Source organism: Nyctibius grandis, chromosome 23 (assembly GCF_013368605.1).
Source record: "Nyctibius grandis isolate bNycGra1 chromosome 23, bNycGra1.pri, whole genome shotgun sequence".
Taxonomy (NCBI): Eukaryota; Metazoa; Chordata; class Aves; order Nyctibiiformes; family Nyctibiidae; genus Nyctibius; species Nyctibius grandis.
The window spans coordinates 8,126,911-8,150,914 of record NC_090680.1 but is presented as its reverse complement, the minus strand read 5'-3'; the positions used below and the strand labels follow the sequence as shown (position 1 = coordinate 8,150,914).

General features: G+C 43.2%; 1 protein-coding gene across 1 annotated transcript in view; it reads right to left on the bottom strand.

Moving 5' to 3' along the window:
* Positions 1 to 15,431, bottom strand: part of ALCAM (activated leukocyte cell adhesion molecule) — a 128,272-nt gene extending 112,841 nt beyond the window's left edge. The window contains exon 1 of the mRNA XM_068417320.1: positions 15,329 to 15,431. Within this exon, the coding sequence (XP_068273421.1) occupies positions 15,329 to 15,431 (103 nt within the window). The remainder of the gene's footprint in view (positions 1 to 15,328) is intronic.
* Positions 15,432 to 24,004: the final 8,573 nt, after the last annotated feature.

Here is a 24,004-nt window from a genome sequence, read left to right as displayed (position 1 = left end):
AGAATAGTCCGCTAGTATAAACACATTGTGCATCAGCATGCGTATTCCTGCCAGCATAACAAACAATTCTCCCTCCTTCTTCCTTTCCCTTGCTTTGCTTTTCACATTGCAGTCTGCTCACGTAAGCACATCCACGCTAGCGCCTGGGCTAGTATAGAAGCATCAGGGAAACAGACATTATGTTCTTGAGCAATGTGATTCTCTAATAAAATACTCCCCTTAAAGTCTGTAAGATAATTAGCCCTGATTATTCTACCTGATACTTTACCTGATGTGTTTCCTCTCTAGATCTTCACAAAAAACCCAAAGCTTGTATTTAATGACCCACAGGTAGACGAGAAGAGCATCCTTCCCTCCTTTACATAGTCTCCTGCTGGCCTAGAGCACAAGGCTCTCCACATGGTCACTCACACAAACAGGTCAAAGCAAAGGTCTTTGAATCCTCATCACGTTCACTTCTGATGGACTCTGACCTCCTTCAGAATTTACAGCTGATCACTCTTCTCCATGCCTTAATTATTCCTAGACTGGGAAATTCTGCAATCGAACCACTCCAAGGTGCTGTTTGAGATAACAGATGAGCCTGTGATTAAAAGATTCACGTTACCGTGCTATTATAGGCATGGTTAGAGCAATGCAAAAAAAAAAAAATATTTGTTTAATCCCGTTCAGCTCTTTGCTCCAATTCCTTCTTTAGGCTGAGCACAAGTTCAAGTAGAAAGCTCTATGCCTAAAAATCAATCTTCCACTGACATGGCTATTTGCTGCAAATAGAACAAGGCACACACTGGTATTTAATTAAACTCCCGCTTTCTCCCAGTAAACTTTCTATAGGTCTTGCTTCCTATCACAATTTTATGCACTGTGAGCCAAGATTTTACAAGTTTCCACTTATGTCAAGACTTTTTTTAATGATTTAAGTCTCTTGTAGCTAGTCGTGGTGATCCTTCCCTCACTTACATTTTACAGTCTTCCAGTCTGATGAAAATGGATTTCCAGGAGCTGGAACAACCTAAATGGTAATTATTCACAATAATGTAACAAAATATGCTTCACTGAATGTTAATATTGAAAAACAATACAAGCTCAAATTAAAATGATTTTGGGAGTTTATTTTAAACAGCAGTAACAATAAAGCACTACAATATCTTGTTGAAAAGTGGGACACAAACAACACATGAATGGGACCATAACTGAATTAGTCTACAAACAAACAAGTAATCATCACAGGATTTGATAGCCATGCATTTAAACATATCCTAATCTCAAAACTAGTAAGAAGGCATAACTATAAAAATAGATCTCTCATGTTAAGTCTCATAAAAGTCCTAAAACTGCAAATCTGCTCTAAAGGATTTCCTCACATTTTAATTAACAATCATAAAAATATTGTGATGAGATAATCTCAGTTTATACAGAAGCATTCTCTCCATTTAAAATTATACTCAAGAAAGCTTAGTAAGCTGCATATTCGCTGTTGACAGGCACAAAAAATACATCCTTTCTCATATATTATATTTTATATATGGAAAAAATATGTGCGTGCAATTTAAAAACAGAGGCTTAAAAAGTCAGCCGAAGAGGTGAACTTGCATTGTACTCGGGAAGACTGAACCAGAGAAACTTTCTACCTAAACCATTTCTCTGCAAGGCGTGCTAGCCAGACATCCTCTGCAAGGAACAGAAACGTGCTACGACTCACACACAGTATCCAGCATCCTAATAGCCTCTACATCATCACTGAACGGCTTACTGCGTCCTCCTGGGCCCGCTCTGTAGGGACCCTGCTGCCTCTAGCCTAAAAATTAGGTCCTTAAGAACATATTTAAATACTTGAAGTATTTCGAAGCTAGGATCATGGCCCAAAACTATTGCGTTAGCTTCATTTCTGGATTATGTGCCTGAGCACAATTGCTGATGGAGGTTTACAGCATCTGTCAACTACCACAGTCTGATGCTCCCCCCCTCAGTCATAGACGCAGCATGAAAAGGCTCACACTAGAAAAACGGTTGACAGTTGCAATTTCAGCAGTGGGTCATACAGCTACATTTATTACAGTGTTCATAGTAAACAATGGATGTTACATTTCTTCAGAATTGGTAAAAACACATTATAAAAATATGGGCTGCTTTGTTCCAGAGATGAGAGTTTCTTGACCATCTTGAATGACCACAGCGTAAGGCGTGCATTACTCCAGAGAAAGTCTGATGGCTCGACAGGACAGAGTGGGACATTTAGGTCACCCAGTGATCACGCTCAGCATACAACACCCTTTCACTGACACATTACCTCATACACCAAGCCTCTTACAAGGACTAGAAGAAAACATTCAGGTTTTTTCTGCCCCCCCAAAAAAGACTGTTAGCATGAACAGCTTCTCAGGTTATCTGTACTGACCCAACAGAGAAGGGAGGTTGCCCAGAAAGGGCGTGTTAGTCCAGGCAGTCACCCTACGAGCACAGGCCACGTAAGCCAAGGGAAGAAGCACTGGAGCTTTGAGAAATCCCTGTGGGGAAGCAGATGTCTTCTTGAGGCAGGAAACAATACCTAATTGTATGGCTGACAAGAGGGGAACATAAAGATCAGAGTGCGGTGGTGTGACAGTACACAGTCTGGACCAAGGGGGACGGCCTGCTAATTACGGCAGGTGAAAGGAAAGGGAGGAGGCAGAGTAACAGCCAGACCCAGGAGAGCCTGTGGCGATACAGACAGGGAAAAGCAGGTACCACTTATCTTGAAATTTGGGTCTCCTCTGGTGTCTTTTCTACCTGCTTCTGCTCCTCTCCCTCAAAATGTTCTTACCAAGGGCCCTCTTTAACCCCGTCACTGTCCAGAAGGCTCCTACAGAAAGTTTTCTGTTCTCCCTCCACAACTTGTTTCACTTGCAAGCAAAAAATCTAGCTGCCCCTTCTGTGCAGATGACTTACCTCCTCCATCCACACTACTCACCTCCTCCACAGGCCTGCCAGCCACACGAGCGAAAGAGGCAGCACACGCTGGCTCTGCCCAGCCATGGCTGGGGCCCTCAGCTTCCTTCCTCCTGCCGCCGCCCGCCCGCTCTCTAACCCCGCAGGCTCTCTACCTGCAAACACCATGTGACGAGCCAGACTCCAAAGATGGGCTCCTCTCAGGTTCAGCTGACTGTTCTCCAGAAACTCATACCCACGAGATGTGCAAGTCTCACACGGAAACACGCCATCTACGGCTCCTCCCAGCCATCAAAGTGGCTGCCCCTCCTGCCCAGGCAGCATCCCTCTACAGGCCTCCCCAAATGACACTTCATCCCTCCCGGTCTCTGTTGAAGACCTCTTTCCACGGTTTTGCCAAATTATTTCTTTTCACATGCCTTATGGGTATACCTGGTTTAACACACTGGAAACAAGCTATCTGCTTTTTATTTGTGTATGCCACTCCCTGCAGAGAAGCTGATCGGTGTTTTTGGCCAGATCATCAGTTACTGACAGCAAACTTCTCTTTCAGCTAGTTCATATGTGCTCCAGTCAAAAACATTTGCTTACAGAGCAGTGGGAGAAAACTGAACTTTTAAGTATAAAACCAATCCATCTCCCTTTCACATTAATACACCCTGTCAAAGATTCAAAGTGCTGCTCCTGCAGTTCTAAATACTTTAGCTTTCCTTAATTGTTCTCACCTCTAAAGCCTTCGCTCTCTGGAACAGATCATAGAGACATATACTAGTCAGTGACACAGTGAAATTTAGGAAGCGATATGTTTACAAAAAATATTTTCTATTTCTCAGCCTGAAGTGTTTCCAAATATCTTTTGATGTTCAAGTGCAGTTTATAAATCAAAAAAGCCTCTATTAGATTATTTTGTTTTCTTTAAACCACAGATCTCACACTTTTTTCCTTAAATATCAGATGCTAAAGGAATGAAAATCTGTGGGTAAGAATTTTAATATTCAGTTTTTGCATCTTTTTCCCTTTTCTATGATCCTGGAAAGACAAGTTCAGACTCCCTGTCAAATAAAACAGCAGAAAAGCAATAGCATTTCCAGTGTGAATCTCCATGCCAACTCACTTCACACAGTTTTATGACACTCACAATTGTCATTCGCAGAAGAGATCATGCCTCATGATATACAAAATACAGCACCCAGAAGGCACAGTTAAAGCCCACACAAGGGCTCGGTCCCAGGGCTGAATCATGCAGCCACTGCCGGTCCTCAGCTGCAGCAGCAGCTGCTGGTGCTGGCTGACGCTGCCAGGCTGCCCTGAGTCACTACACACTCAGTCTAGTCCTTTCCTGCAACAAAGGGAAGAAATACTGTCTCAGAGGAACCACTGCTCCTGCTCCAAGTCCTGGCAGGAGTTGGACCTCTCTGGGCCTTCTGACCTGGGCATGTGCTGTTCAGGTTCAGACCACACAGCAATTTCCACCCTCTGAGCCTCACAGGGCAAAGTTTGGCTACCCCTGGCACAGGGAGAGCTCTTCAACATAAAGTTCATCTGGTACCTCCACAAATACAATTTGTACAAGGCTAAGCACTATGGACTCACAAACAGTGTGCTGGCAATAGCGGCTACCAAGGATGTGTGTCCACTGCAGCAGTCAGCTCACATAAAATTTTCTAGCCTGAAGTTGCAACTAAAACTTTAATGAGCAGCCAAAGATCCCAAAGTGCTCACTGTGTTTGAAGTCCAGCTCAAGCAAATGCCAGAAGAAACATAAAACTCAATCATTTTTTCACCGCTGGAGTACAAGTTAGACCACTCAAATCCTCTTACACGAAACGCATACTGAGCTACTTCCACCCTGGCTTAACAGCTCGGGAGTGCCATCAAGTCCAAGGGGAAAAAAAAACAACCAACTTGCAAAGTGACCCCTCCCAAGCCACTACCTGTCCCAATTAACAAGTTTCCTTCTGCCTACAGACATCCCTGTTTGAAAAGCCAGATATACAGTGCCCCTTACTCGAGAGACCATGGATCACCTTCCTCCTTCATTAAATTATATTAAAGAAAACAACAAACCAACCAACCCTCAACCCATGTCAAGTCCTCAGTGTGTTTTTTTCTTTAAAGTTACCATTGTGGAAGATACTGAGAAACTGCTGAGCCAAGCGTTTTATTAGCAGATGGGATATTTAGGTCTTAACCTCATGCCTGGAATTAATGCAAGCCTGGGTAAAACTTTTGTTTTTCTAGTACCTTCCTTTCTCTCCTTTCCTAAAGATAGAGTAATGGTCCATCTTTAAAGAAAAACAAAAAAAACAAACTCACAACAAAATATCAAAACACAAACAAAAGAAAAACTATCCAGACTTTACAAAAAGTTTTAGCAAGAAAATACAGATTTTCATTGCAATACTCCCCTTAAAGCTTCTATTACAATTTTCAATTAACAGTCCTTCAAGATTTATGTAGCATTTACCATGCTCTGCCACAGAACTTGCAGACTATGAGCTAACAACCATGTTGTATAGTATGTCCAAAAAAGTAACAAATATTTATTCTATCACACGAAGAAAGCCTCCTCATGAGGAGTCAGTCCCCAGCACGCTCAGCGCTCTGCTCTTTCACACTCACATGAAAAGCTGCTCAGAACAATCATTGCTGTTCAAAGATGACGACATCTCAAAGGAAGACTAGCAACCAGTCGAAAAGCAAGAAAAAGCAAGCAATGTAAAAGGTTTTTGTGAACTAGAATCCACACCTAAGACAAGGCACCAGTATACTGAGAAAGCTCAGTTTTTACACATACTTAATGCAAAACACTTTCCAAACGTGAAGCTTGTATGTGGCCCTCAGGAGTAACTGTATGTAAAACTGTAACAATAATTCATTTCAAGAAACAGTTTAAATGCATTATTTCTGCACAGAAAAATTAACAAGTTTTGGGGCTGAAATATCAACTTCAGTCTTCAAAACTACTCCCACGTCCAATAAAACCAGACTGTGAATTCCACCTAAAAGCGATTCACCTGTCTTTCCTCCCCTGTGTACTGATATCATCCCTCACAACATCCCACTTCTTTCTGGACAAAGCTTCTGGCAGCTCACACTCACCCATTCAGCATTCATTAAGGCAGCACACTGCGTTATTCATTCCTCTGTGCCCTGTGCCACTGACGCAAAGGAAAGAAAGCCAAAGCTCACAAGCATACCGAATACACTGAGGCCCATCTTTCCTTATCACTGCTGTACTCGCAGATGGACATAATGATTAAAAAGTAACCCACACAGAGCTTCACACACCCTTCAGAGCAGAAGAAAAAACTGATGCCCCTAGAGTAAGCAGATACCTCTCTGCAGCAGTCAGAGGGTAAGCATGCCCCCAGCAAGAGGAGGGAATTTCTCAAGCTTGGGAGGAATACAGACCCTTCCCCTCTTATGCAGTGGAAATGAAGCGGCCACCGTGGATACTATAGGTGACCACCATCACAGAGAGTTTCTGACCTCTGGCTCTTGAGCTGCATGCTGTCCAAGAGTAACTCCAAAGCTGCCCTTTGCCCAGCCGTGCTGCCAGCAGGCTCTGCAGAGCCTAACTCTGCCAGCATGCCCCAACAACCCAGCTACGGCCCCACTCCCACGACAAGGGCTCTGAAAAAACAGAACGCTCATTCCCCCTGCTCCTACCCCTTTGGCTCTCAGGTAGACATGATACATCTCATACAGCCCTCTGATATATCAACATTTTGATACATAGGCCATAAAGTTTGCCTTCCCTGGTCCTACAGCAGCTTCCTTGTGTCTGCAGACACCAAGGGCTAACGGCTCTTTTGAGATAAGGAAAAGAACTTACTTTCTAACAAAGCAGACATACACAATGTTAAGATGCACAGAAGATGCCAAATAGATTCTGTGAATCTAAACTAAAAAATGGTTAACCTGTTTCTTCTACATCCATGGTTATTACCTTTGCAACATGCCACTTATTTTCCACTATCTCAAAAGCTTTAGACTCCTCCTCCTACCACCTCCAGGAGCTGTGCAGAAGTTTTGGATTTAACACCGTAGGGCACTTAAGTGATAAGCAATGACAAGAAATGACCTGCAGATACAACTGAGTCTGGATGAAATACCAGAACCTGATCCTTACAAAACCCACAGGTGAAATTTCAGAAGCCCCACTCCAACATCAGAGATTCACGTAGACACTTACGAATTTGCTGCTGTGGGGCACTGCACATTAACTGGGGTTAAACCTTTAGGGTAAAGGTTATACTAAGGATTTAAACTTCAAAGCTAAGACAGAACCTGTTGCATCATTCAACAGCAGGGTGATGAGCAAGGTCAAACTAAAGTGTGGAACAGTTACCCCTTCGAAAGGCAAAGCTCTTTTACAGAAGCCATGTCAAGAGCTGAACTACTAGAGGAAAACAGTTTTAAATATTTAACAAAAAACATGCACTTATATTGGCAACAAAGATGCAAAATGTAAATTTATGCAACCCGAAGTCGCTATCATTAATTGCTTATACATTGGTGACTGTTTCAAACTGTAGAACTGTCTGCACAGCCAAGTCTGCATTACTTAGAGTTCTTGTCTGTGCAGAAGCACAATAGTAAGAAATGGAATTCACTCACATAAACTGGAAGCTAGTGGGATATTCATAATACTGACTTCCTTATTGCTTCTGTGGGCACGTAGGGTTCAAGATTAGCAGTAAATTGTGCAGTAGTTTAAGAACTGAGGAGTAATGCTAAACAAACTTGACAAAAATCTCAGTCATGAATTAAAGTTGGAAAAATCATGCCCTTGCTAACCTTTAAAGCTGTCAAGTGTAAGATGCAAATGTTTTCTCGATTTACGTCACCAGCTGTCAGCACACTACTTTGTTGGCAGTGTCAGAAACGTTCAACTTCCCTAGTTTGAGAAAGCAAATCACATAATGCTGTGTCAATGAGTGATTTTTAAGATAATACCCTATTATCTTCTCTATATGCCAGCACTTGTTATACAACTTGATGTGCAGTATCAAGAATGAAGGAATCTATTCAGAATCCTTCCCTCTTCTGAAGTTACACGGCTACACTGAAGCTCCCCAAACCCTGCCCAAATATTCCATTCTTCATCCTTCTTTTGCTGTTCCATGTATGGCTTTGTAGGTAAAGGCCATTAAGTTTCTCTCTGCTCTCCAAAACAACTAGTTTAAGCCAAAAACCAAACATTATTTTATCTGGATGAGTCACAGAACGCACTTTGCTAAATGCATGCTGGTTTCTACATTTCATGAATCAAAACTCCATGCCAAAATGGAGTAATACCCAGGCTAATACTCTAAATAATCAACAGCAAAATAATTCAGAAACTGCAATTAAAGAACTGCATCTCACAGTAACATTAAAACCTCACACTTGCGTTCAACTGTCCATTTTTAAGCCCAGTTCAAACTGGGTATTCTCTGTAAGCTACTGAGTTACAGAGCCTTATGTGAAGATTTATCTGTGAAGTGGAATGGTAAACCACGTCAGCCCTCTCTTGTCTTTCTAAAATCTGAGCCTTAGCAATTCTTCCTGGCCAGCATGACAAACTCACTCAACTCAACAGCAAGTTCTTGAAAAAGAAGTTGTTCCACTTTCTAAAGAAAACCCCAAAACCTCATATAAAAAACCCCAAAACCTGAAATATGTCAGTCAGTTGTATAAAATGCCACGTTTAACTCTAGCTGTATACAAGCTACATCTATTTTGTTATCCAATACCTATGGTTATTTAATTTAGTTAAATTGAAAAAAAAAAAGGAAAAAAACATGCAACTTCAGCAGCCAGTCAAATGATAAATGGCATTTGTGCAGGATTCATCTGATTGAAGAATAATGCTGAGTTCATGACAAGTTTACTCGAAAGTGACCTGACTTAAACAATCTGTTTTTTTTTTTTAAAAAAAGGGGCTGGTCCTTCATTGTGCTTCATAATTAGTTTCAAAATAATATTTTAAAAAATAAAGGATCCAAAAAAAACCCCGAAGTCCTAGGTTTGCAGAACAGTTACCAGCTTTCTGTATGCACCTGTCTCTATATTAGAGGCACGGAATGGGTTAAAAGCACACCAGCACACACCTAAGCTGGCTTCGTTTTACAGTAGCCCAGAATCCAGACTCTGTTTACAGAACAGCAAACATAGTACAGTTTTCCTTTATGATCCCAGAAGAACTTACTGAAAGAATCGTTTTTGCTAAATAAAGGTCCTACTTACTACATCTTATTGGAAGTGTTCTAGCTTTCTCTCGCCACAACAGTCTATCTAGCACAATCATTCTCTTATCCTGTTTTTACCCTATTTCATGCAACACCACTCCTGGCCCCTTTCACGCCTGGAAAGGGCCCTCTTTTTATTCTAATTCTTTTTGTGTTTCTCCATGAAGCCCCCGCCAGACAAGGAAAGTTATTTAAAAACCTGATTCTGTAACGTATCCATTTAAAACACACACAATGCCTTGCTGCAGAAGAGAAGGATCTCTAATTGAGTCATCTTTTGGGGTTTGCCTATTACATGATTCAGATTTGTCCTTCCTTCTCCTTCATGCAACAGGAAGCCTGTGATGAAAGTAAGATGCTTCCAGAAATAAAGCCTGGCACCACAGAACACTACTAAAAAGCAAAGGCTCTTAACATAACTTTCAAGCTGAAACCAGAGGTCTGGGGAAGGCAGAGACATGCTGCTTCCAACAATAAGGTAGAAGAGCTCCCTCTGTTGAATCAGCTGCCAATATCTCTTCAAGTTTAGAAGATGCTAACTATGGTCAAAATCAATGTTCTGTTAGAAAACCAGACCTTTCCAGCCCAGACAGCTGGGACGCACCCATCAGGTACACTGGGTGAGAGAGCTAGCCGAGGCAAGGGGACAACCACAACACAGTGATCCTGACACATGCCGAAATGGCACCAATGTGCCAGGGCTCCAGCCCTGGGGACTTCACCTGAGGAGATGTTTAAAAATTTGATTGATGTTTGAGCACTTTCCCTCAGGAGCAAAGTGGCTGTGACCAATGCCCATGTTTAACGACACCAGGAGGTGCTACTGATGGGGCTACCACAGCACAAAACACATCACATGAATGCGGTTCAAGCATTTGAAGTTTTTCTTCACAATAAGGGGTTAACTATACAGAGTACAACTTCATTGAAAACAGATTATATGGATATATAGACTGCTGAAACACTCATTAAATCACCAAATGCCCTTTTTGCTTGTTATCAAGGGAACAGCTTAGTATTTCCATTGCTATTGAAAACACTTCAAATGCTTTCTAACCAAACATTACAGGACTGTTCTAACCCCTGATAACCTCTAAAAATCATACCCTAAAGCTGCAGGCACTCTCTCCACTGTTTTATCACTTTTCCCCTTTTTTTAACCTCTCAAAAGAGGAATATTTCTTATCAACAACAAAAATACCAGCTCAGTAGAAGAAGCAGCTGTTTTAATGAGTAAATATTTATTTACCTTTCTGGAGACCTATACACATGATAAGAAAAGCAATTTTATCTTAAGTTAGGCAGATATTCCTCAAAAGAGCCACCACTTTAGAGGGGCAGATTAACATCCACTGTGGGGTAGCACTGACCTCAATTCAAACCACCCTCAATAAAATACACTGGGAAAGAAGAAAAATGAAACAAAACCAGAAAAGGAAAAAAGTAAGAAATATGATCCGATCGTTGACAGTAGTGGATTGTCAGCATACTAGTTGCAGTGTAATCTCCTCTCTAAAAGATGAGATTCATTTTCAAGCTATTAAAGACAAGAATGTACAGCTTCCTTTAATATTCATCGTGTTCTTATTAACGAAAAGATAGCAAGATAAAGAACGCGTAGGTCAAAGCCTTGTCTTCAGGGAAGACAACGCTCACCAATTTCAAATCAAGGGGAGTTGTTAATGTTCAGTTTTTCCTGGAAAAATCACATTCTGCTTGAGTCAATTCCAGTTATCACCCTACAGCATTTACAGTTCTTGAAGATTCTCTCATTTGAGCATTGGTGCATGGAAGCATAACTATTTTTCTCGAAAGCAGAGGAACTCAAGAGAAATCAGCATGTTGCAACAGGTCCTCAATTCTCTTACATGCATTTTCTAATAAACACTAGCTAACCTAGAGGAACCTTCAGAAACACTGAACAGACAGCCTGAATATGATGGTTTTTAGATATGGTAGCATCTCTCAAAAACCAACACGTAAAGCCTAGCCCTGTATCAGAGTTTGCAGAACTGAACAAGACCATACTAAAAAAACATACTATTAGTGATGTGAAAAAACAGTTTCCACAGTCAGCATAGTAGCATTAAAAAAAAAAAAAAAAAAACAAAACCCAAAACACCAAACAACCTCCCATGTGTGAAAAGGCCGTGGAACAAGTGCTGCAGACCAGACCTGACCCAGCCTGTGACCATCATGCTTAGAGTCATATAGTGCAGGTCACAAAAAGAGGAAACTGAATATTGATCATTTGGTGTTAGGAGATTCAATTACAAATTACAGCTCCTCCAAAGTTAGCACATTCAGTCTCTCAACTGTTAATAGGATCAAAGTATATAAAGGTAGGCCTGGCTCCTCCGTAGCCAGTTTCCTATTCTGCAACCTGCTTTTGTTTCACTCAACCAGTCCAAAACCACTTTGACACAAAATACCCTCCAGAAAGTCCCTGGGGTAGGAACATAAGGTAAGCCCAGGGTGGTGTGACATGGTATGACCAGCCAACACATCAGAACTACTGCCACTACAGTAATGCTTGTTCTCATAGGAGCTCCTTCTGCACCGTATGTAATCAGACACGACATTATGGAAATCTGCAGTGAGCACTCTTACAGCTTAAGACTATAAAGCACACTACAGAAGTAGGATATGTGTAAGAAAACAGAAGATAGGTTTATCCTGATCACGCAGATGTAATTTGCATCTGTAAAACACTTAATGCTATTTTCTTTATTTTCCCTCTTCATGTGTCACCTCGCATAAATATTTAGAGATTCCGTTCCCCAAAACTTTCCACTGGAAATAAGCCAACAAAGAGCTTAGCTTCTACTACAAAGACAGCTGAAACTATTTACCCTGGGATTACACATTAGCATCCTCAGTTACTTTCAGGAAGGAGAATGGATGGTACTGTAAGGAAGGGTATTACTCTTACACGGGTTGGAAAGCAGAAATAAGATCTCTTGGAATTAAATATGACTTATGACAGAGAGATTTATTTCATGAACATAACAACATATATTTTCCCCAGTAAAAATCAATGGGCTGAAATTTCAGAGATTTACAGACGTGGATGATTTCTGTTGTTGCCCTCTGCCTTATGAGAAGTGCTAGAAACCCAAGAGAGGAAGGGAGAGCACAAGAAGAAAAATAATTTATGTGGCAAGACTTTTCTAGCATATTCACACCAAAAGAAAAAAAAAAAAAGAATTTTTAAAAACATCAAACACTTCCCAGAGCAAATGATTTAACAACTTATAGCTCACTTAAAATTGAGTCTGGCTTTGCTGTGTATTGGACCACAGACACATAGCAAATCAAAACATACATACAGGGTGCAGACATTTCCTGACTTCAAAGAAAAAACATGTGAACTTCACATCTTAATACAGAACGCCAGTTTCCCTAGATCAACGTCACACCAGATATACCAGGAAAAAAACGTAGTCAGGAGTGAGAATACAGTAAGTGTCATGTGAATGAGACTACGTATTACAGTCTCACTACCCTTACGCCACACAGCGATATGTAACAAGTGCTTAGCAATAAAACATAGTATGAGAGACTCTGAGCTGCTTAGTTATAATTCACCAGAAAGTCGGGGGAGGGATAAGCTCTTGATTAAAAGCTGACTGCCTTTTCACATACAGTCATTTCCTCTAGACAAGTATGAGATTTTAATTGGTATTCTCATTTAGTCTGACCTAGAGTTACTCTCCTAGTACCAAATGCAGACTTGGACCCCTTTTTTTTTTTTTTTTTTTTTTTATATGGGTATCTTCCTAGGCAGTTTATTCTGTGAAGAAACAAACTCAAAATTTCTCCTAGGGATCCCCAGTCAGCTTGAATATTGCTGCAGAGATTTACACCTGACGCACATCAACTTTTAATATGCTTTTAATAGCTTATCTATTGCTTTCCGTATGCAAACCTGAAATGGAATTCCCAAAAGCCAAGCACCATGATGGAGTAATACTTGCAGAATTTATTGTAGATGATAGCAAATTACCTATCATCTAAAACAGCTGAGATAGCAAGGAGAAATAAATGTGATGTATACAGTAATATCAAGATCTTTTTATAGATATTTTTATATTTAAATATCTTTTATACTCTGCAGAATAAACTCTCAGAATACACTCAGAACTAGGGGCTTAAGTCTTATATTAGGCTCTCCAGGCATTTTCAGTACTGCAGGGAAAGTTTCTAAGCTGAGGTGGGGCTGGTTTCTCCCCACGCATATTTGCCTGCACTTTGAACAGTTAGCCTGAGCTTCTCCTTGAGGGGGCGAGGAAGAAACGAAGAGCAGAAAAACCTCGGTAATGGGTTTTAATCGCCAACCTATTCAGACCACAGGTGGTCAAGTCCCATCTTTTCACAGACCTCCATCAACACAACCCTTGAGATAAAATATTTTATGATAAAAGATTTCCTTCAATGGGAAAATTGTAGACAGGCACACAATCAGTGAGATCATTTCGTATTTACTGGGATAAATTTCCCACAGGGGCCAAGTCTTGCTGCTTAGAAGCTGAAGTGCTTATCTCTGAATACTCCACATGCCTTTTAAGATTTCATAAAATGAACAATCTTTCCTGAAGACTTTCTCTACACCACAGAAAGCAGCAGTCTTTTATCAACAGCCATGGAGACTGGTATTTTTTACATTCTACAGTGATTATACACTCTATTTGCCCAAGCAAAAGCCCAGCAGAACAGCCTGAGATACCGCTTACGGTTCCAATATTGCTTTTGGTTCTGTTTGTAGCTTTTTTACTATCCTAATTGAAATTAAAGCTTCAGCAGCCTTTATTGGTGTGGCTCGTTTTCTACTTAACTAAAGCTTGTACAAAATAAACATATTTCTAGTGACAAAGATCTGTTCTTATCTTGCGTTCCGATGAGAACGTACTGCCTGTAAATGGTTAACTGGAGAGCACGTAACAAGGCAGAAACCAGGAACGAAAAGCCACCAACTCCAACACTCCTGCAGACCCTTCGCTGTCGCGGAGGCGGGCGCATAAAGGCAAAGCCGTCTCTTAAAGCAATACAAAATGTTACCACAGGCTGACGCTCTTCCTACAAGAATAATGAGACGGTCTCCGCGCTGAACGCAGAACTCCTCACTTCACAGCTTTTCTCTCAGACTTCACTTTCACGCTCAATATTTACAAAATAAAGCCTACAAACACCTCACGGCCAAAATATTCCCAGAACAATTTAGGGTATTCAGCACTCCCTGCGCCTTCCCGCTTCCCCAACGCCTCGACAGCGTTTTTACGGAGCGGGGAGAGGGGAGAAGTGACCCACGCGAACCCGATCCGCCGGAGCAGCCTCACCCCACGCAGGGCGGCCACCGCGCACGGGCCCCGCGCTGCGCCCCGCGGCTGCCCACGCAGCGGAGCCGACAGCGGGGCTGCTCCCCCCCGCTGGCTGCCGGGCGGCACCGCGCTGGCGGCGCTGCCCCGGCAGAACGAACGCGGCGGGCAGCCGTCACCCCGCGGGCAGCCGGGCACCGCCACGAGCGGCACCGGAGGCGGCGAGAGGGGAAGCGGCTGAAGCGCCGAAGTTGGAGGCAGCTCGCTGCGGAGACGCGCCGCGCAGCCGGGAAGTGAAAGTGGCGCCGCCCCGAGCCCCAGCTCTCCCTCCCGCGGGGGCAGCGCCCGCCGCCGCTGCCCGCCCGCTGCCTGGCGGCCGGTGACAGCGCCCCGGAGGGAGCCCACCGCCGCCTCCCCCGGGGAGAGGCGCGACCGCCATTTCCCGCCGCCTCTCAGCCCCCCTCACCGCTGAGGCAGCCCCTGCCTCTCCCTCGGGAGCGGCGGCACCAGCCCGCCCCGCCGGCCGCGCTCGGCCGCCTTCCCCGGGGGCCGGCGGCAGGGGCAGGAGGGGACCAGCCCCCGCCCGCTCCCCACCGAGGCGAAACGGGATGCGGAGGGCACCAACGGCCGGGAGCGACCCCCGGCGCACGGTCACGCAGAGACCCCGCGGTAAGTGTCGGGGCGCTCCAGCAAAGAAGGGCGGGCGGGGGAGGGAAGGAGGGCGGCCCCGCCGGCAGCAGGGAACCCGGGCGGGCGCCGCCACCTGCGGCCCCAGCCTCCCCTCCGCCAAGTTACGCGCAGCCGGGACGGCGCGGCGCTGGTCGCCCCTTTCCCCGGGCGGACGCTCACCTGGCGGCAGGCAGAGGGCTGCGAGCAGGAGGCAGAGGAGCAGCGGCGGCGGCGGGCGGCGGCGGCAGGAGGCGCAGGCGGCGGCGGCGGGGGGCTCCATCATCCCGCCTGCCCGCGGCGGGACCGGGAGGCAGCGGCGGAGCGGGGCGGCGCGCACGCGGGGGCTCTTCCCTCTCGCAGCGGAGCGGGGCGGCGACTTCTCCCCCTCCGAGTCCGGGAGGCGGCGGCGGCGGCAGCTATTCCCCGGCGGCGGCAGGAGCGGTAACTTCTCGGGCGCGGGCGGCTGCTCTCCCTCTCGGCGCGCAGCGAGGAGCGACTCCGCACCGGAGCAGGTGGCGGCTTCCCTCTGGCAGCCGAGCGGCGCTCCAGGACTGAGAGCTGCGGCGGGAGAGGCGGAGCCGGGCGGCGGCGGCGGCGGAGCTGGCCCGGCCCCCCGGTGCCCCCGCCTCCGCCGTCCCGCCACTCGGCGAGCAGGCAGCGGGGCGGGGAAGGCCCCCGGGCAGCCCCGGCCTCCGCCCCGCCGGGCTGCGGCCGCCCTTGCCGCCGGGGACGCGGCCCCCCGCCCGGCCGGGGGATGCGCCGCTGCCGCTGCCCCGGCGCTCGGTGGGGGCGGGCGGCGTCGTGAAAAGCGAGGGGCCGCGGAGAGGGGACGTGGGCGGCGGGGCTGGTGGGCATGCGGGGCAGCCGACCCCCCTGCACCCACCTCTGCTTCGTGTCTGCTGGGGGCACGGGCTGCTGCTCTGGTCCTGTGCTCAGGATGCGTGTTGGGTACCGGTATTTCAAATCGAAAGCTAAAAAAAAAAATCATAGAATCATAGAACCATAGAATAGTCTGGGTTGGAAGGGACCTTAAAGATCATCTAGTTCCAACCCCCCTGCCACGGGCAGGGACACCTTCCACCAGACCAGGTTGCTCAAAGCCCCATCCAACCTGGCCTTGAACACTGCCAGGGAGGGGGCAGCCACAGCTTCTCTGGGCAACCTGGGCCAGGGTCTCACCACCCCCACAGTAAAGAATTTCTTCCTAATATCTCATCTAAATCTATCCTCTTTCAGTTTAAAACCATTACCCCTCGTCCTGTCACTACATGCACTTGTAAAAAGTCCCTCGTCCACTTTCCTGTAGCCCCTTCAGGTACTGGAAGGCTGCTAGAAGGTCTCCCCGGAGCCTTCTCTTCTCCAGGCTGAACAGCCCAACTCTCTCACCCTGTCTCCATAGCAGAGGTGCTCCAGCCCTCTGATCATCTTCGTGGCCCTCCTCTATGATGAGTAATAGCAGTGCCGTTGTGTGTTTAGAAACGTGATGGGTCCTGTGTCATCCTCTCTGTTCGGCACTTCTGGAAGTCGGCTGCCCTAGAAGTCAAAAATGTTCCTCGTCGAAGTAATGTAATCCAGAAACAGTGCTTTCGTGCACAGTTTACTCTCCTGTTTCGGTCCGAGTAAGCAGTGCTGTTTCACAGAGAGGTGAATGAGCACCCTGAAGTCACACAGCAAGTTTCTCAGCTGACAGTACAGTGTGATCAACATGTAGCCAACGCTGTCATATGAAGTAAGCCTGATGCCCAAAATCTAAAATTAGGAATAATGTGCATCATGTGATCTCTCCAGGGGGACTTTCTCATAGTGAAATCCGAAGTGTCAAGTGCTTTATCTTACTTCACCATGTGATGATGTGAATTCCTAGGTGGGAACTTCCCCAAAACTCCTGGAAATCAAAGACAAACTTAACCAGTCAATTCTGAAAATATGATTGCCATTCTCAAAGCAATTTTCATGATGACTGACAACTAAGAACACCTAAACATTACCATGATACAGAGTAGGTTTAGAATAACACAGCCTATGTGTTTATTATCTTGTGTGCTGCACTTGTTTTCTGGGAAGTGGGGTAAGAATATTTCACTTTTAGAACTTTAAATCTAAAACATTGTCTTCAATTCAAAACTTCCTTCAGTTCTTCCACCTTGTTATTATTATTATCTTTCTTACTGCGTAAGCCATGCTATGCAATGAATTTTTAAAATATTTTACTTCCTGAGCTTGCTGCTCAGCAGAGATCTGTCGTCATTTGTTTTCTCTTTATGGTCATATTACTGAGCAGATTCCAAAAAAATACTACTTTTAAGACCAATAATCTTTTTGTCTTCATGGTGAGGCCGATTAATATTTTCTATTCAGTGTTTTTTTTTTCTTGCATGCTTAAAAGCAGTAGAGTGCTCATTAGTAGGGATATTTAGTATTTTTGTTGCTGTAGAGCCTGGAGACTCCCTCAAAATCTGGAGAGAGGCATTGTGTAGAATTGCATTGAGATGACCGCCTAATCCAGTTCAAAGTTGTGTTCCTACTATGTTTTTTAACTTCTAGTGCTTTTAATAGTATGTGCTGGTTTTGCAGCAACTTGGGCTCCCTTACAAGCTAAGGGCCTAATCCTGCCTTATTTATTGATACGGGCAAGCCTGTGGAAGCCAGTAGGGTTGTGGTGGCAGAAAAGACAGAAAAATCAAACTCTAAAATGATCTGAATGCAAACGAACATAGAAGAGGAAAGGGCTTATGGGCCAGAATTCATTGATGCTTTTAGTATATGCTTTGTTTTAAACATGACGATGGCAAGATCAATTTGTATAAACAGAAATACATGGTTTGCTGGTTTAGGGAATTAAATAATGCCTAAACACCTTGTTTTTAAAACAGATGATTAACTGTTCCCTCATTTGCATCAAAGTAATGAATAGTATGTATTTTCTGTCAGTGGGAGTGGGGATGAGGAAGTCTTTGTGAATGTTGCAAATAATTTCCAATGGCATGGTGCAGAACCTAAAAGGCAAGCTGTAGAGCCATGCATTTCAAACAGGCAAAATGTACAGAGTCATTTTACAATCTATGCTTAAGATAATTTTCAGAAAAATTATTCGATGACTATTTTGCTCTCAGATCAATAGTGAAAATGTTGTTTAAACTCTGTAAGAAATATGAGAAATGCAGAAGATTACATTAAGGACATAATACTTAAATCAGAAGTATGATTTGTTTAGGATTTCCCTCACTCCTTTGTCATTTATCTTCAAAGCTGTTTCTACCTTTCACTTGAAAGGAGCTGTTTGAATTCTGAGTAAATAGAAAACATCTCAAGCTCAGATTACTCAAATGTTTTGATAACTTTACAGGAATTTAAATGTGACGAGAAATTGTCAAGATAATTATTAAAGATATCTTTATATGCTATGTCATTTCAACTGTCCTCAATTCTGAGATTTGTAATTAATTCCTTTAATGTCTATTGGGCTGACAGAATATAGATTTGTTTTTTTACAGATTATTTTCTTGGGCCATGCTCCTCTTCCCATTGAAGTTAATGGGAGTATGAGTGAGTCACTGATCTGTTGGGAAAGCAGTAACTGCCTGGCTTTAAAGTCCAAAATAAACATTTATTTTGAAGAAGTTAAAACACTTACTAGTATAAAAAAAATTCTGTAGAAAATAACTCTGTGTTTGCAAAGCACTAATAATAAAAAAAAAACTTTGATAAATGCTTAATCCTATCAAACCATAGATTTTCTGTTTATATGACAAAGTGGATTAAAAGTGTAATCCATTAATAATGGTTGTGCATCATAACAAAGAGTTTTTGTTAAACTGGGATACCATTTCCCGTTTACAAGAGATGCATAAAATAGTTACTTTGGAAGCAAATTTCTAGCAAGAATAGTAGAGAATACTGCTGAATAGAGCACTGCTCAACACGCCTGGTAATTTAATATGTTGTTAGTAGTGAGTGAGTAAGCTTTAGTCTTGGAGGATAGTTAATATTATGTTAATATTACTTCCATGGATATAGATTCTTGTAATTTGTACTGATACTCATTGCAACATTATCTAACAGCAAGGATTAAGCATGAATGTAATCTGTACTGCCAGTTGCAACGTGACTGAAGGAATTGTTAGCGAATCATCTGGGATTTGGGCCATATTTTTGTGACAATTGGGAAATCCACAAGGTGTTTCCTGCTCCGTTAGGCACCTGAATGCCTTTAAACACCAGGCTCTGCAAATCTGAGCCAAAGCACATTGAAGTCAAGCAGAGTCTTTCACTGACTTTGCTTGATTAAGGTACAAGATGTGGTGGAAGAATACTCACATTTGTCAGGAATTATTTTTCATTACTCAGTGTGGGCACATGAGCATAACTGGTAACAAAGTCTGAATTGGATCAAATGTGTGTGGTGGAGTGTCTCTAGGTTGTAAGGTATTTCAAACAGAACGTGCAGGACAAATAGAAAATGGTCAAAAAACAGACTTGAGCTAAAAATGAACTGTGACCAGCAGCAGCAAAGAAGGAAGCCGACTTACTGGGGTTTCTGTAGCTATCTGCAAATTTGTCTGTCTCTGATCTAAGTAAATGAGACCCACATATTTGGAATAAACAAAAAAAAACCACAAACCAACAAATTGCAGTGGAAGAATACCCAAAATCTGTGTTTCCAGTATTTCTTCACTGAAAAAATGATCCTACTCAAAAAAAATCAGCAAATGTCTGCCAGTATTGTTATTATAGTCATCAGCATAGCAATTAGGCTCCTGAAACAAACTTATTTTCCTATTACCCATGTCCAATGCACCTGTTTTTTACATAATTTAACTAAAGGACCAATACTGTACAAACATTCATTAAAATAACATTACACTTGCATTATGTACGAAATACCCATAATGCCTTCAGCTGAGACAGAATTTTCATAAAATATGAGTGGAAGATGGGAGGAGGGAGTTTGAAGACTAGATGGTAGTTATTGTCTTCAAAAGATTGTGATCTGCCTTAAAAAAAAAGGCAAGAAGAGAAGAAAAATATTAGACTAGAAGCAGGTGTTATGAACAAAAAATGCAAGAGCCACAGTGGCTTGGAATGTTAGCTGAGAAGTGCATAAAGAGCAAAATCAATCTGGTTCTTTAGGTTGAACCAGTGTATATCACCTTTGCTGGCCACCTGCTTGCCTTTTGTGAAGGCTCAGTTGCCTTTTCTTCTGCCTTTTTTTAAACCAGGTTTGAGGCATGTGAAAGTAAGCAGTTTTCAGATTTCAGGTCTCTTTTTTTCATTACGAAAGCTGCTTTTGAGGGCAAAGAATTGTTTTTGTGTGAAAATCAGTGCTACTCTTCACTCTCTGCCATTGTGTATCCCACTAGAAAGCACAGAAAGTCAAAGAATTTTATTAACATTGGAGATGTAAAATAGCTGTAATACAAAGAATGAGATTGTTAACACTGCTAAAATGATTACACTGTGTTTGCCCTTTTCTCAGCATCCATAAAACCAAATTCTTTGACTTTCTGTGCTTTCTAGTCCTTGATGGTACTTGACTGTAGCAGGAAAACACCTTAATACTATAAGAACTGATGGATGCCCTGTACTAAGGAGCATCCTTGACCAGACATGTTGCATTCTGCCAAAAATATCCTACAAGCACTTCTGCGACGTCTGGCTTGCAATGCTGACGTGCTGTGAAGGTGCAAGAAAGAGCATCGTGTCGTGTGATTTATGAGGATGTCAGTTGGTTTCTCTGCCCTGTTTGGTGGCTCCAGCCAGCTCCTGATGCTTACCCACAGCTGGTCTGCCTGCGTGCAGGCTGGACTGCCATGTGTCTCGAGTGGGGCGGAGCATGGTTCTCAGAGGGGCTTAGCCAACGCCTGACTTGTGAAGTTGCTTCTTGGGCTGAGGAACCTTTCCACAGGGCTGTTCATAATGGAGTGGGGTGGGGTTGGTCTTGGTGTCAGCCTTATCTGGAAGCATCTCCTCATCTGTTCCATTGCTGTCGCTGGCGGCTAAGACCATCCTCAACCCCAACGCTAAAAACATTCTCTGTTTATACTTGTGTTAGAGAAAGGTGATAAAAACTTATTTAAAGATCAGAAGCAAGACTGGTAGTCAAGTCAGTGAAATGCACCTGCCTGGAGTAGTTAGCTTGTGCTCGTGTTTCATTTGCAAACCTAGCCAAGGGGAGGAAAGTGCAGATAACTCATTCAGAGCAGTGAAGCATCAGGACATGTTGTGGATATTCTCCTCTGCATTATGAAAACAAAAATGAGAGGAAGGTTGGAAAGAAATGAGGTATGTTTGATAGAAAGTTTGTAAGGCAAGATGTGAAAGAAGTGAAATGGAGTCTGGTTTATAACTCATTCTGACCAGCAGACTATTGCCACGTCCATAGGGGAAAACAAGAAAACAATCCTGTAGTCCCATCTCATCTCCATGTGATTCTTAGCTATGATAAAGAAGAAAATACAGAAGGACTTAGTGGTAAGAGGAGCAAAATCCAAGAGTAAAGATCTGAAATGGAAAGCAGGAGAAAGGGAACAAAAGAGGAAAGGTAAACTTAAAAAAAGAAATGTTTTTTAAGGGCTACTTATTGCCACTTATTCTCAATGTGTTTCAGCATCTTGCATTACAAATAGTACAGTTGATACAAGTGGGATTCTTGACAGAATACAATTTTATAGTGATGGAAAACTAGGTGATTTGGGACAAATCTTTGGCTGGTCTGAGCCTGTACTTGATCCACCCAAGTGGAGACCAAGTGGTTTTAGGTCTGCTTGTGGCTGAAAAAAACAGTGAAATTTGGAGCAACCCATAGGTGTCTGTGTGGAAGATGTACAGGACAGCAGACAGCTCAGAGCCTTTCATGCCTACTCAGGACTTACCTGAACCAAAGGAAATTTTACCCCTTCTTCAGAAGAAATTTTCTTCCCTATTTGTCTTGGGTGAACCAAAGAACCTGAATCGAGTGTTGAAGACTGGTAAGTTAGTGTTGAGTAGTGCAGGTGTATTTGCTGCACCACACTGCAGGGTTCAGCTGCTTCAAAGTACTGCTTCTCTGAGCGATGCAACAAAATAAGAATTGAAAAGGAGGAATTAAAATAAAGAGGTGGTACCAGATTCACACTGGTTTGCAATCTTAGCACGCTGGATTCTGTACATCCCAAACCTGGGCAGTCTCCTTATGTGACAGGTATTACCTCAAACCCTGGTTATCAGTTTTTGCCTACAGTCTTGATGGTAGCAGCAGACCTTCTCACATTGCATGCCTTTTAACGTGAGTACCTTTCATTCATTAACTTGGAGGAGAGGGTCAGCAGGAAATCAATGATGCTTTTTTTGTCTAGGCATATGCAGAACCATTAAAATGAATCCACTGACTGCGTTCCAGCATTGCAATTTCTTCCTTGCAACCTTTATTGCAGTGTGTCTGCCCCTGATTGTGCTACATCAGCACTTGCAGATTAGAAAGAGCAATTCCTAAGTAAATGAAGGGAGTTGCTCATTCCCAGTGTGCTGGTTGCCCAGGGCAGGAATAGGCCTGCCTCAAGGGACGAAGAGGCCATGGGTTGATCACATGTTCCTTAGAGCCATGTTGTGGTCAGATCCTTGGAAAAAGGTATTTGATCTTCTGTCCTTTAACTGGATACCTGTGCCAAGGCTAGATTTGTAAATTATTTTTTAAATGCTTGGAAGATTGAAAGGCTTTTAAGACCGGACTGTTTGGATTGCAGCACAATTTAGGGGGAAAGTATTGGGATGTCTCCCTTATATACACAGTGCTGATTCTTCAGAAGGTAAAATTAGCCCTTGAGAAGAAGGATACAGTGATTAAAAACGTTGAAAACAAGGGGTTTTATCAAATCAATAGAAATGTGCCAACATATTTGAAGGTGAGGAGGGATAGGACATGGACTGTGAGATTTAGCCATATAGGAATGATGATTATTGTATAATATATATGTTGCATTAGAACAAAAGGCTCTGAAGTGCTTGGACTCCCTTTAAATAGCATTGCTATTCCAGAGCAAGGACGAGCTCCTGCTACAGGGAGTTTACAGATGGAGTAGACAGGGTGGGCAAAGGGAAAAGAAAAACATTATTCTTCTTTTACAAATGGGGCAATGAGGCATTGTGAGATTGACATGATTCTCTGGAGAAAGAAATTTTTAAACTTAAATGGCCCTAAAATCTGCATTTTTACATATGTCAAGAATCGCAGGAAAGATATTCTATAAAAATTTGCAGAAGAGTTCATCCTTAACAAAGAAGAAAATGGGAAGATCCATCTAGAAAGTTTTTTTTTAAGACATTGCCAATACACTATAGCAAATATTTCAGGATTAAATAAAAGTGCATCCACATTAAAATATGGCCAATAATATATCATCGTGGTTCAGTTTAGTAGGTTACAGTATTCTGCACATTACATTTTTACATCAAAGTGAAAAAAACAATTGTAGAAAAAATCAAATTGAACTTGAAGAAAATTGTGATTTGCAGAAATTAAAGTAGGACACGTATTTTCGTAAAAATAACCTTTTCATGATCTTCAGGAAACTGTGAGGGTGTCTTTGGGAAGGATATTTATGACACTGAGTATATTGTCAGAAGATGTAAGCGCAGGTTATTAGATTAGGGGCTAGTGCTGAGTTACGTCCTATCAATGGCTGGTGCATCCTTATTAGAGAGGCTGACTGGGGTTAGCCCCCCCGTGGGTTATTAGAGAGGCCAGCTGATATTTAGCCACCCCATGTGTTATCAGTGGCTAAAATAGTCAGTGTAAGTGTATAGAGGCAGTGCTGCAAGGGCTTTTTTCATACAGAGTGCTGGGAGTTTCTGGTAAGGATGGATAACTAATAAACGTGT